This window comes from Engraulis encrasicolus, chromosome 19 (assembly GCF_034702125.1).
Source record: "Engraulis encrasicolus isolate BLACKSEA-1 chromosome 19, IST_EnEncr_1.0, whole genome shotgun sequence".
NCBI classification, from domain to species: Eukaryota; Metazoa; Chordata; class Actinopteri; order Clupeiformes; family Engraulidae; genus Engraulis; species Engraulis encrasicolus.
Window position 1 is genome coordinate 51485806 of NC_085875.1, and position 15370 is coordinate 51501175.

At 45.4% G+C, this 15370-nt stretch overlaps 1 protein-coding gene across 1 annotated transcript in view; it reads right to left on the reverse strand.

Annotated features, from left to right (window-relative positions):
• Nucleotides 1-1961: 1961 nt before the first annotated feature.
• sgpp1b (sphingosine-1-phosphate phosphatase 1b) overlaps nucleotides 1962-15370 on the reverse strand; it is a 15797-nt gene continuing 2388 nt past the window's right edge. Inside the window, exons 2-3 of the mRNA XM_063184662.1 lie at nucleotides 9031-9120; nucleotides 1962-5350 (exon numbers count right to left, since the gene is read on the reverse strand). Coding sequence (XP_063040732.1) covers nucleotides 4712-5350; nucleotides 9031-9120 — 729 coding nt within the window. The 3' untranslated portion in view covers nucleotides 1962-4711. The remainder of the gene's footprint in view (nucleotides 5351-9030; nucleotides 9121-15370) is intronic.

The window sequence follows — 15370 nt, forward strand, 5'->3', positions numbered from 1 at the left end:
TCCAATTGTTTTTTGCTGAACAGCGTCAAACCTTCTTGCCATAATACTATCAGATGTTTAATCGCTGAAATACAGTCTGGTCACCCAGGTCCCTTCAACCCGGCAAATTCACTTTTAGTGTACACGTACCGTAACACTATACTTGATTGAAAGCTTTGAACAACCACAAGAAGCACAAGGTCAACATTCAAATGTAAAGGCTTATTACGTCTTCATTTCCTTTGGGAATACATTTCCAATAGCAATACTACTGTGGTCCTGGGCCACTCAGGGTATCTCAAGTCTACTGCTGACTACATACACGGCATAAGGCACAGAAGGCAGAGATGCGTCCTACACTTTTAAAGGCACAGTGTAGTCAAACATTTTCTTGGTAGAGTAAGATGATTCAAACTCCGCCCAGCCAATGCAAAGGAGTGTGCTCAAGTTCGGTTTCCTAAGGGGGCATTGTCCCCATAGAGGTAGAACATTAGACTAGAGGTGACAAAGCAATTTGCGACAGCACTTGGAAATGGCACATGGCGCCTCCCATTGTCTGTAGGTAGTGTAGGCACCTTCAGTCAATGCAAGTCAATGGAGAACACGTCTAGCCTGGTCCTGACCATCCCATAATACTACCATTTCATTTCGTGTTTATGGTCTGCCATTTGTTTGCTCTAAAGTGATTGCAGGAAGCAGGAAGTTGAGCTGATAAAATACATTTAAAAATCAAATTGTTTATTATGTAGATATTTAGCAACACACTTCAACTATTGTCCTTGTGTGTTGGACATTATTAAGGCATTTTTTTGAAAGAGGTGAGCCTCCTTCTGCATTCATTTCCATTTCTCATGCCTACCTACAAAAATGGCTGCCAAGGATTGCCCTGAAAAGGGGGGAGGGGTCACCTCTAGTCTAATGTTCTACCTCTATGATTGTCCCCTCCTTCCTCTTCTCTTTCTGTGGCATTTGGTGACGGCTTGCATAAGATGTGCGCTACCGCCATCTACAATGCCAAGGGAACTCCATTTAGGCTCAACCTAAAGCCTACAAAGTTCTCCTAACCGCAGGTCTCCTGAGGGGGCGCTCACACATGACATCACAAGGATCCAGGAAATACACTGGCTTGAATAATCTTACTCTACTCTCTTTGGTGTAGTCTCGTGTGAGGTGCACTTTTAAAGGCACAGTATAGTGAAGACGTGTGTGATTGTAATCCTTTGCAGTTCAGAGTCAGACTCGAAGCTGCGACTTTAAAGCAAACTCCAGCTTGGGAAGCACATATGCTACCAAGACAGCTAAAGGCTAATAGGCTAAGCTAACTACTAGGGGTTCTTTCCATTATACTAACTTCCATCCTCCCTTGTGCCTGAGGCCTCCTGATGATGTTACAAGATGTCATTGACGACAGAAGCATCTTGTTCATTCAAATTGCGATCGGGATGTTGAATGGGGAAAAGCCCCCCAAAAGTTGTGGCTAGGCTGACAGCGGGGAAACATTATTGTTATTACCTCCACGGAGGCGGGGGGTCAGCAAGTCTCAAAGCCACAAGCACAGGTGGAGGACGGGAGGTAGGGTAATGTAATGTACCCAAAGTCAGCTGAAAGCTTAAGGCTAATAGACAAAGCTAGCTACCACATGAGCTGAGGGCTGCTAGCTCAGTGGTGCTAGCTAAGGGCCATGGATATGAACACAAGCTCAAACCAATAACCAATCACCTTGAGGGGTCGGCAAACTGGCTGGAATGTGGTTATAGTAAGAGAGGTGAAATGAGACTTTGAAACGTTATGAATAGTGAGAGGGAAGACTGGAATGTGTCTGAAATGAAATGTTATGGTAAGGAGAAAGGAGAAACTGAAATGTTATGATAAGGAGAAACTGAAATGCTGTTGTGTTGAAATGGGAGAACTTAGAAAATGGTGAAGATAAGGAGAACCGAGAAATTGGAATGGCAAGACAGGCGAAATGAAAAACTAAAAAGTGATTCTGGTAAGACTATATTCAGAGAAATGGGGAAATGAGGAATGTGGTTATAGGAAGTAGGCAGCACTTGTGCTAAGACAGCTGCATCTAGCCCTAGGATAGTCGTCATGACAACCAGGTGAGGTGCCAGGCCCCAGGTGATGACATCAAATTACATATCAACAACAGTGCTGCTAATTTAACAAAATTACACAACAACAATTGAACAAAAACAATAAACACAATTACACAATAATTAAACTAAATACAAAGACAATAACCACAACACAGCAAAGCAGCGTAAATCAGTGGAGTCTTTACACCAAGCAAGGCTCACCTGCAACACTTAGGCCCTATTCCGACGGAACTAGTTTAATGGGAGGATCTGGGGTAAAGTAATAATAGCTGGGAAATTGGTAACACTTTATTTTAGGGATACATCTATTAGCACTAATGCATACAATGTTAATGCCTGCATAAGTAACTTGTAAGGCATGTACTAAGCAAACACTAAGGCCTACTAGGTCCTTACTAAGGTTAAATTGGTAAAAAAAAAAAAACCTTATTGTGCATGAACAAGACATTTGCGACTACATGCCTAACAAATGCTTGATTTTGCTTAGTACATGCCTTACAAGTTACTTATACAGGGACATTGTATGTATTAGTGCTAATAGATGTATCCCTAAAATAAAGTGTTACCGGGAAATTGAATCCCGTCCGAACGCGCCAGTCCGGTAAAGATAGCGGAGTATGTCGGGTAAACTTCACCGCGAGTTTTACCTCCTGTAAAACGGTCCGGAAGAATTACCCTAGGTAATACTAATCCTGTCCGAATGCGACCCTATGTAAAGATGTCTGGTTAAGCGCACGAAACGCACAATATATCAAATCTCTCTGGGCTTGCAAACATCACAGCCTTGTAGTAAACAGTTAGTTTTATTTTAGGGAGTTGTTCCAAGCTGTGTTTGCTGTCAAAATTAGACAGCATGGTCAAACGCTCTCTCCAAATGAAAGGACACGCATGCAGACATTTTGATGGGTTAGTAAACCAACAGCCAATTATTAGGCATGCCCTGATGAAGACAATGGGTCGAAACGCGTAGGCATGTAGCCAGTATTTAATAAAGGCTTTTTAAACTTTAGTAAGGAGTGCCTCAAATAGTGTTTTTTTATCTTTTCATGGAAGTTTGGACGCCCAAGTTCTTTTTGATGAGCACCCTTTTTTTTACTAACTGGATACAGGACCCAGTGAAGCATTCCCTTTTCTCTTTTTTGTAGCCAATTATTAGAATTGTTCCACGGGTCCAAAAGCGTCCATGGATGCGCAATAATGTGCTCAAAAATCAATAATATATTGTGGAGTTGGCACGCGCATGACGACCAGGGCAGTCACAGGTGCGTGATGAGTAACCCCTCCTGCTTTCTGTTCGTTTACTGAGATATTTCAACCCAGTTCGAATCTGCCTTTTCTTTTACCGACATCCTGAGATAAAAATCACATTACCCCATGAACCCCATGAACATAAAACTAGTCCCGTTGGAATAGTGCTTTACACACAGAGGAGATCTCTCTCTCTCTCTGTGTCTCTTTCTCACTCACTCACACACAGTGTCTGCTAAATGACTTGTCGTAGCATGGTCCAGAGCCCCCCCCCAACCCCCCCCCCAAGCTCTAAAGGCATTAAAAGGCAATTCACAGGAATTTAAACACACACAAACGCACAGAAATAAAAAGTAAGCATTAGAAAGTGGTAAAGCCGTCAATGACAATGTCTACCAGAGAAGTGAGGAGTGGAGAGATGATGAAACAACATGAGCCGTCTGGTCTCACAAGAGCAAGACAGCACAGCAGCGAACACGCGCACGCGCGCGCACACACAGACACAGACAGACAGACAGACAGACAGACAGACAGACAGACAGACAGACACCATTGGAATGACTACAGAACATTAGAAAAATAAAATCATAAAACATTTAAGTTCAACATGACGGTACAGACAGCAGCACAACAACACTAAAAGATAAATCAATCAATCAACCAGTCAATAAATCATTCAGTTTGTCATTTAAGATGGGCGGGGCAGTTTAACACAGAGAAATGTCATTGGTCAAGAGTTGGCTGTCCAGCCAATCGGGAGAGGGGCCAGTTGGCTGAGGATGAAGTGGGCGGAGACTGTCAGAGTAATCCAATCAAAGCGAAGAGAATACCAGTGCTAGCCCAATCAGAATGGAGAAAAATATCAGGACCAGAACACCTAGCCTAATCAGGGCTTACGGCGCTAACACACCAAAGCAACAAAGAGTTGTTGGACCATCTTCATAGCAAGAGTGAGACGAGTCATAAAAGCCACAGAGTATGACAATTATAACAGATTTAAAACATTACAGCATTCTGAGCGGCTGCAGTGGCTGTCGTCGAATCACATCGCAACTCATTGGCATAATATTGGCTGTAGCGTTCAAATCGCCTCTTGTTGCCTAAATCGCTTGTCTCTTCCGTCTCCAGCTCCTCCACACAAACTTCCGTCGCCGTTGTCGCTCTAGTCGCTTTTGGTGTGCCATTAGAATGAGTGGTCGGTCCATTAAGAGTCAAGAGAATCCCAGAGCTGGACCAATCAGGGCTGAGAATGCTAATGTTGGTCAAATTAAGGCTTAGAATACTCCAGCTGGTCCAATAAAAGCAAAGAGAAATCCTGGTTGGTCGAATCTTTAGAATGCTCTGGTCGGCCCAATCAAGGCTTTAGAATGCTCATGTTGGCCCAATCATGCGAGCTGTAGCAGACTGAAGAGCAGGGGTACGAGGAAGAGCGTGTTGAAGCCCACAGTGCCGTAGACGATGTACCTGTACGGTAGCTCGACGGACATGTGCTGTCGCGCCTTCCTCACGTCACTAGAGGGCACTCCTGCCACGCGGCACGCCAGCGGGATCACCAGCGCCTTCATCGCAGCTCGCGTGGCCAACAACACACACACGCCCAGCAGCGACCGCAGCACACTCGCGCACGCCAGCCCCGGCAGCGCCGAGAGTGCCGGGCAGCGCAGGGGCAAGGCGGAGAGGGGCGGGTCGGGTAGCAGGCCCAGGCGCTGGTTGAGGTGCGACGCCACCGCTAGCCCCGCACCCGAGCCAAGGATCTGGGCAGTGTCGCCACGAGACGTGCTCCAGGCGTCCAGCGTGAAGGACAAAAGCCCCGTCCCCACGTGGAGAACAATCACCAGCGCCGGTACGCACAGGCTCTCCAACGCCACTGGCCAGCCCAGGATGTCCCAGATTCTGTTGTCACCGCCCCCGTCAGCGTTGCCGATAGGCCACGTCCCCCGGACATAGAAGTCGTCAATGGGCCCCAGTGCAGAACCGCCCACAAAGAGGATGAGGACGCTGTAGAGGTGCCCCACGATAATGTCCTGTAGACACACACACACACACACAAAGAGGATGAGGACCCTACACACACACACACACACACACACACACACACACACACACACACACACACACACACACACACTGAGGAACCCCACGATGATATTCTTTAACACATGCACAAACACACGAACGCACACATCATCCCCATAGGTGATGGCGCTGACATTCTGTCCTCAGGAAGTTACGTTAGGGGCATCAGATGGTTGTAGGTTCAAATCCCATCCTGATCAGCAGGAGGTGTCTGTGTGAAGTGAAATTACAATCCATAAGATCACATTTAACCATTAGGCCACGGCCACAGGCCACTGCATCTGAATTGAAGTGAAGTGCACTTGAGCAATGCACCTAGCCCCACATTGCTCAAGGAATTGTAACCAATACCCTGTACCTAAGTAAATAGTCCCTTTAAAAACATCATTCATATGTGAGGTCTCCTACACCCAATCGCTATTAAAGGGAAGTTGAGCAAGGCACCTAATAGGGGTGTAAATCACAGCCTGAATTACGATACGATTGATTATTTTCAATATTCAAGAATGCCCCACGATACGATACGATTCAATTTCCAATTACTTTTCCACTTCTTTTATGTTATGGAGCTAGGGCATTGGGCAAGGGCCAGCGATTCGATTATTTTTGATACTTCAGAAGAATGCCCCACGATATGATATGATTCCATCGGCGGCAGCAGGATCGATGCATCGATACATGTCGATTGTTATTTATACCTCTAGCACCTAAACCCACATTAGCTGAAACTAATACCTACTTTGTACATACACTAGCTCAGTGTTTCCCAACCAGGGGTACGTGTACCACTAGGGGTACGCGAGCACACTGAAGGGGGTACTTGGAAAAATGTAATTTTAACAAATGCATGGGAGCATAGTCACACTGGAATAGAAAAAGCAATGTGAAACACAAGTTAGGGGGTACTCGTGGCACAACAAAAAGGCTCAGGGGGTACATGAGACGAAAAAGGTTGGGAAACACTGCACTAGCTGTATATTACCAAAAGTATTCGCTAACCTGCCTTGACTCACATATGATTTTAAAGGGGTATGCCACTATTTTGGGGCTTAATATAGTTAAAATCGTTGGCCAGCGTTTATAAAGGTGGTAAAGTGTCTTATTTTTCATGTAAGCCGTTGTCTTGCTTTAAGACAAGATAAAAGAGGGAGCATGTCGCTAAGCTAGTGAAAGTCAATGGATCCGTGTAGTATGCTACATGCTACAGTGATCCGTTGACTTTCACTAGCTTAGCTACATACTCCCCCTTTTAACTTGTCTTAAAGCAAGACAACGTTTAACATGAAAAATAAGACACTTTACCACCTTTATAAATCCCAGCCAACGATTTTAACTGTATTAAGCCTGAAAGAATCTGAATAGTGCCCCCAATGACACATAACATTTCAATGTCCATGTATTGTTTGATACGTGTTTGAATAACACTTTTAGACTGTAAGATGCCAAATAAAAGTTCCCTTTGTCTATGGCATCAGGATGTACTGAACTTCCCTTCCCCCAAACTGCTGATTTGAAATTGCCTATCCATTGCTATTGACTAAGACTATCACTGTATGTGACATCATCCAATGTGACCTCATTTCCTGTGGAGGGGTTTTTAAGTTCAGCCACTGGCATTGTTCTGCCCTTCTTCTTGTTTCTTCTTTGTCTGTACCTGTACCGTTAACACCTCATTGGAGAGAGGGGGTGGGGAGGCCTGTGGACAGGCCTTTGGGGCCTATTGGCCTCTCCTCTCCCTCTCTCAAGCCAATAAACCTTGCATTTCTGAATTTCAACTATTGCACTGGATCTGGTCTTAAATATTAATTAGTAGTAAAACCTAGATACTATTAAGCCCCAATATAGTGGCATACCCCTTTAAGTTCCATCCCATTTCTAACCCATAGGGTTCAATATGGTATCTGTCCACATTTTACAGCTAGTACAGATTCAACTGATCTTGTAAGGCTGTCCACAAGATTGAGTGCGTTTATGGGATATTTATGGGATATATTTTTGACCATTCTTCTAAAAGTGCATTGGTGATGTCACACGGTGATGTTGGTCAAGACGGCCTGGCTCTCAGTCTCCACTCAAATTCCTCCCAAAGGGTTTTTTTAATGGGTTTAGATCAGGACTCTTGTGCAGGCCAGTCAATTTCATCCACACCACACTCTGTCATCCATTACATTATGCACTTTGCTTTGTGCACTGTGATGTTGGAAGAGGAAAGAGGTGCGCTCCAGAACTGTTCTCCCAACGTTGGAGGCATGGAATTGTCTGGAATTGTTTGGTATACCGAAACATCATATCATATGAGCCATATGGGTTAGAAATGGGACGTCACTCAAGTTCATATGTGAGTCAAGGCAGGTTTACGAATACTCTTGGTAATACTGCATAGTGTAATTCGTCAGAACTGTAAGGAAAGAGGACAGATTGGTACTGTATAGTCAGGAAGGCATGTTGATAAACACAAGAACAGAGGGGAGCAATTAAAGGGGGTCTGCTTTGCGTGTGTGTGTGTGTGTGTGTGTGTGTGTGTGTGTGTGTGTGTGTGTGTGTGTGTGTGTGTGTGTGTGTGTGTGTGTGTGTGTGAGCAAAACAGACGGAAACCATTATAGAAGACCTTGTGTGTGTGTGTGTGTGTGTGTGTGTGTAGGCTCATTGCTGTCAGCTCTGAGACATGATACAGCGCCGCCAGAGGGAAAGGCAGAGCCATGGCGACCATTGCCATGGTAACAGACACTCACTCCAACACAGCAACCAGAGCCATGCACACACACACACACACACGCACGTGCGTTCAGTGACAAACATGTGCACAGATAACAAGAACACACGCAAAGCATGCATGCATGCAAAGACACACACACACACACGCACGCACGCACGGACACACTCACACACAGCTTTGGACAGGTCCAGGATAGTTATCTGAAAGCCCCTCCTAACCTCCACACCAAACTCACTCATTCACTCCCATCCCCTCCCACATAAGCAGCCATGCATGCATACATGAACCTCAGAGTGTGTGTGTGTGTGTGTGTGTGTGTGTGTGCGTGCGTGCGTGTGGTCCCTCCAGGTCATGTTCTGAAAGCTCTGCCTACTAATGGGCTCTGCCTACAATTTCGGGACTCATTTCTGGGCCACTCTCCACTCTCTCCCTGGGCCCAGAATATCCAACCCCTTTGTCTCCCCCCGTCAGCTTCCCTGCACACACACACACACACACACACACACACACACACACACACACACACACACACACACACACGGGCGTGGGCGCGAGCGCACACACACACACACACACACACACACACACACACACACACACACACACACACACACACACACACACGCGTAAACAAAAATGCACACTCATTCATTCACTCCCACCCCCTCACACATAAGCAGGCAGCCATGCATGCATACATGAATCTCAGTGTGTGTGTGTGTGTGTGTGTGTGTGTGTGTGTGTGTGTGTGTGTGTGTGTGTGTGTGTGTGTGGTCCCTCCAGGTCATGTTCTGAAAGCTCTGCCTACTAATGGGGGCCACACACACACACACACACTGTGTAGTGAAACATACTCACCTGCGTGTGTGTGTGTGTGTGTGTGTGTGTGTGTGTGTGTGTGTGTATACTCACCAGTATGGAGTGCATTCCCATGTAGATGCGGCTCACACACACCAACACACACCAGCAGAGCGCCAAGAGGAGGCCCAGCAGGAACGGGTACTGCAAACACACACACACACACACACACACACACACACACACACACACACACACACACACACACACACACACACACACACACACAGTAGGCCATCAAAGAACACAGAGACTCTGCAACCCAGCTGAATCAATGAATGTGTGTGTGTGTGTTTATGTGTGTGTGCGTGTGTTCATTTAAGAGTGTGGGCTCCCATAGAGGTTTGAAGTACAGTTTAGCACAGTACAGTGTGTGTTTCTGTGAGAGAGAGGGAGAGAGAGAGGGATAAAGAGAAAGAGATAAAGAGAGACAAATGGAGAGGAGGGGAGAGAGAGAGAAAAAGAGAGAGGGGGTGAGGGGGTGTAAAGAGTAGAGGAGAGAAAGAAAGGGAGAGAGAGAATGAGACAGAGAAAGAGAAATAGAGAGAGGGAAAGACACAAACACTGACCTCCTATATCACAAAATGCATCGATGATGTTAAAGAAGTAAAACACATCACCACTCGGGCACGTCATCATCAGTGTTGCCAGATTGGACGGGTGCCCGCCCAATTGGGCTACTTGGGATGAGCGTCTGCGGGTAAAAACGGGAAAAATTGGCCATTTGGGGGTTTTTTTCAGCCGTTTTGGGCCCATAGAAGTCAATGTAAATTGTTGAAGTTGGGCGGAATTTAGCACATTTTGACGGTTTTTGAGAACCTTTTGGGAGGGATTTGACCAGACACATCTGGCAACACTGGTCATCATGCATTGTGTATAGATGACACGCTGATTTGAACAGACTGTCGCATGTGTCCAATACGCACAAACTGATCAGTGTTGCTTCTAGTCAGGCCAAGAGCAATGTAAACATCGTTTCTGATCTCCTGAAAAATCAGGAACCTAGGGATGCGGGTCAACCATGCCATTTGAGAAACATAAATTGTTATGCTATTAGTCAGACCAAGTCTCAAAGAGATTTGAAAGTCGAAGATAATCAGTCTAGTCTTCTGTTGCCCAGTCTTGCACTTTATACGTCTATATGTGTATTGTATAGGTACTCTAGGTGTAATGTATGTGTACTGTCTATGTCTTATTGTCTATGCAGTGTTGCCAAAAGAAAATCAGCCAAAGTCGCTATTGTCTCGCTGAAAAGTCGCTAGATGACGTAATTATGTTACGTATGCCGTCACAGCGTCACGTGCGGCGCGCTGATCTACACTAAACTTGCAGACATTCCTTCGTCCACAGTGGAAATGGGCGGTGCTAGCTACTTTTTGGAGATCAGAACTAATCTGCAGCCCTGCGTAACCGTGGGAAACGCTTCTGACGGCGGCGCAGTCACAATTATGTTGGAAAACAATGATTTTGTCATTGAAAATGTGTGTTTTAAAAAGTCGCCAGATGCACCAAAAACTTGCTAAAGGGGCTAGATGAGGTTTTTGGTCGCCAGGGACTTGGCAACACTGTGTCTATGTCCACACCTAAAGTGAAGTCTATGTCTATGTCTGCATGGGAAAGTAAGAAACGTAATTTCAATTCGTTGTATGACCAACGCATGTAAAGAAATTGACAATAAAGCCAACTTAACTTGAAAGAGACGGAGAAAGAGAGAGTGTAGAGAGTAGAGGAGAGGTGTGGGGAGTAGAGGAGAGGTTGAGAAAGAGAGAGAGAAAGAGAGGGAGTAGAGGAGAGGTTGAGAAAGAGAGAGCGAGAGAGAAAGAGAGAGGGAGTAGAGGAGAGGTTGAGAAAGAGAGAGCGAGAGAGAGAGAGAGAGAGAGAGAGAGAGAAGAGGTTGAGAAAGAGAGAGCAAGAGAGAGAGAGAGAGAAGAGGTTGAGAAAGAGAGAGCAAGAGAGAGAGAGAGAGAGAGAGAGGCGCGCGCGATAGAGAGAGGTTGAGCAGTTTTGTCTGAATCCTCTGGAGAGATCACATTACCCCTGAAGGCCTCCGCAGACCTCTCCGGTCCTGTTCCCTCTCTCCTCCAGTCTCCCCTCTCCTCTCCTCTCCTTCCCTCTCCTCTTCCCTCTCTTCTCTCCTCTTGTCCCATTCCCCCTAACCTCTCCTCTCCTCTTATTCCACCTCTTCTCTCCTTTCCTTCCCCCTCTCCTCTCCTCTTCCCCATCCCAAAATGTCATCAAAGAAATGTAAACACATCACAGCTCTCTCTCTCTCTCTCTCTCTCTCTCTCTCTCTCTCTCTCTCTCTCTCTCTCTCTCTCTCTCTCTCTCTCTGCAACCCGCCCCCACCCCAGTGTGTCCTGTAATGTGATCCCTCTGGCAGCAGGCAGCAGGCTTATTTAGCTCTATTGTTGTACTGTAGCATTATTGCCGATGTAGCATTGTTGCGGCTAACATGGTAGCACTGCTCTTGTCTAGAGTCATGAAGTCCATGCGGACTCTTCTCCTCATAACAAACTCAGACACTAATCCTGCAAACCCAACAGAAGAGAGCAAAGCTACAAAGCGTCACTGGACTGGCTTCATAGCAAGAGTGACACAAGCGATAAAAGTGACAGAGTATGATCAATAAAAACATAATTAAATCATTACATAATTTTGGCTGCGGCGGTTGCCACCAAACTGCAACATAGCTCATTAGCATAATATTTGCTGAAGTTCAACTACAAACTGTCGCTCAAGTCACTAAAATTGCCTCTTGTTGCCCAAATCACTTTTGTCTCATCTGTCGCCAGCTCTTCCATTCAAGTCAATGACTTCTGTCGCCAGTGTTGCTCTAGTCGCGTCTGGTGTGTTTGCGCCTGTGTTCTCCTCACATGCTCATGTATGTGTATTACTGCTCACTGGTGTGCTAATGTAGCCACTGAGTCTACTACACTGCTAAGCTATTGTAGCATTATACTGCTAGGCTAGTGCAGCATTGCTGTGAATTACCGTGAACTAATGTGTTACTGTAGCATTGCCTCTACAGTAGGGTTGGCGATATGGGGAAAAAAATAATACCTTGATATTTTTAAGGATTTTCACGATAATTATATATATATAAATATAACAAAATTTTCCAAAAACACTGGGGAAAAAACACAAGTAGGGCCAATTTCAGGAATGGAGGGTTGTGGTGTATAAGTGTGTTTGAATTGTAATACTGGGTGAGTGAAGACAGGAACATTTGCATGTAAAATGCATGTGTAGGCCTAAGCCAAGAAGCTATGGTCTGCATAAATGATGGCATGTCTACACTACATCACAGAGCATGGCAGCAAAACAAATTTAATGTGTGCTGTCTGTATAAGAGACAATTGATAAAAATATTAATATTGGCTGACAGACTTCTGGCTAACGGCGTTCAGAGGACAAGCCCAGTCACAGCGCTTTGTTAATTTTGTCGACTTCAAAAAAAAACCCTTGATATTGCAAAATTACTCATCGTCAAAACAACATTCACGATAAGTCCGCAGACGATGTATATAGCCCACCCTTACTCTGCAGTTAATGACACTGCAGTTAGCATTATTATAAAGCTATGCTAACAGAACACTGCTGTGCCTATTACACTGCACTGTGCCCCACATTGCTGCAGGGGCTGTAACCAATACCTTGTAATATCTGTGCTTTGGATAAAAATGAGGTCTGTGTTCAAAATATCTGTATCGGAATACAGTATCGCGGGTCTCTTCACTATACACGCATATCAATACGGGGCGTCAGTATGGCGATATTTCATGTGTAACAAACAACTAGTTTATCAAGTTACTGAAACTGCATCTGACAAGATTCTCCTTGCTATGCAGTGGGCCAACAGCTTTGTGAAGGCCTTGTACACTACAGTAATTTTAGCTCTGTTGTAAAAAACAAAAAAGTCTAAAATATCGGGATATTGAAGACCATGTATCAGGATGTATATATCGCAATATAACTTTGTTGTATCATGGCAACTGTATCGGGATGTGTATCATATTGTGAGATTGTTGCAAATACCCAACACTAATAAAACATCAGCTAAGTGTGTACTGCAATGTAATGTAACATTGTTGTAGCTATTACACTGCTATGCTATTGTAGCATTGTTGTAGCTATTACACTCCTATGCTAATGTAGTGTGTGTGTGTGTGTGCATGTGCGTGCGTGTGTGTGTGCTTGCGTGCATGCACGCGTGTGTGTGTGCGTACATCCATCTTACCATGGTGAATCATGTGTACACATACATGTGTCCGTTTCATACAGCTTCATCCAAGGGTGTGTGTGTGTGATCATTTACAGTTAGGGCAATAGCCACAGTGGAGAAGGGCAGTGCAGTGGGCAGTGGAGATTACTCATTAAGCCATCAGAAAACACACACACGCGCGCACGCGAACACGCACACGCACACACACACTCACTTTACTTGTCCTCTTTAGTACATACAGTATAATGGCTGATAAGAGGAAACCTCAAGCCTCGTAATGGATCACTTATCTATGTGAAGCCCTCTCCCACACACACAGAGAATACACACACACACACACACACACACACACACACACACACACACACACACACACACACACGTCTAATTTTCCGCAACACACACCAACAATTGTTTGTGTAAATATCACATGCCCAGCAGCCTGGCTGATTAGTTTCAAGTAGGCACACAACAGTATGTACTTATATTGCATGTGTGTGTGTCTGTGTGTGTGAGAGAGAGAAATGTGAATGTTTGTGTTTGTGTGTGTGTGTGTGTGTGCGTCCGTGCGTGCGAAGGCATGTAGCATGTCGAGGAGTGTCTAATGGCTGCTCACGTTTGTGTTAATGTCTCCAAAGTGTGTGTGTGTGTGTGTGTGGGTGTTGGATATTCCTGAAGATTCCATCAGCTCTCTGACAAGTCTGTGCAGGGCCATGCAGCCAACACACACACACACACCTCCTAACACACCCACGCTCACACCCATCTCCAAACAGGTCCATTCAAGATCCGATTGAAACATTTAGAACTGAGGAAGGCTGTCAGAACAGGCCAGATGAAACAACAAAGTGTGTGTGCGTGTGCGTGTGCATGTGCGCGCGCGCATGTCTTTGATGTAGTGTTATCCACCTGTTGGCCGCTGTCCACAACTTTAAGTGAATTTATTTTATAAAATGTCCCCTATACAGTTCTCCCTGCTACTCCCGACTACATTGGAAGTGTGTGCGTGTGTGCGTGTGTGTGTCCTATACGTGTGTGTATGTGTAATGGTGAGTGTGTGTGTGTGTGTGTGTGTGTGTGTGTGTGTGTGTGTGTGTGTGTGTGTGTGTGTGTGCGTGTGTGTGCGTTTGTGTGTGTGTGTCCTCAGTGTGCACCTGGTAGCGATGGGGAAATCGTTATCAGTGTGTTCCCGTGAGATAGCAGCACACGTTACACACACACACACACACACACACACACACACACACACACACACACACACACACACACACACACACACCTGTCCTCATTGTGGCCAGCTTATTACACAGTGTCACAGTGTGCTCGTCTCAGTATTTCAGGTCGACACACTGCGCCCTGCCTGTCCATCTATCTGTCTGCTGGCTTGTCTATGACTGTCTGCCTGTCTGCATGTCTGCCTGCCTGTGTGTCTGCCTGCCTGTCTATCTGCCTGCTTGCCTGTCTGTCTGCTTGTCTATCTGCCTGCCTGTCTGACTGTCAATCTGCCTGCCTGACGCTAGGGACACATGTAGGTGAAACGAGCGAAGCTAAGATACGTGAAATTCAGTAATCCCTTCTGACAGCTCAACCGTCATCAAGTCGTAGCGGCGAATCAAATAGAATATTTTCACTTCGCTCCTGTTGGCGTGGCGTGAAGTTAGCTTTGCCCGGCGAAATTAGTGTGTATGTGTCCCTAGCGTGACTGTCTCTCTGCCTGTCTGCCTCCCTGCTTTCCTGCCTACCAGGGCTTGACATTAACTTTTTCACTCACCGGCCTCTGTGCCTAGTGTTTTTACCAATTCACTAGCCATTCACCTATTCTACTAGCCACAATTTTGATATTAGTATTTTTTTTATCATGATGATACTGTACATCTAACTTCAGAAGATGGGTTGCTAATGCAAGAAGATGAGTGCATAGCTTTCTAGATGGAAATAAATCAAACAAATACCAACAGAGTAACTGAGCATTTTCTTTAACTTGAATAGAAACACTTGATACAAAAGGGGTCAAACATATTATGAGCCAAATTGGCTAGTGACACTGAAATGTGGCCGGTTGACAGGTGCCAGTGTCAAGCCCTGCTGCCTACCACTCTTGATGCCTGCCTCCCTGCCTACCTTAATTTCCCTCAGCATTAATAAATGATACTCTACTCTACTCTCTTCATA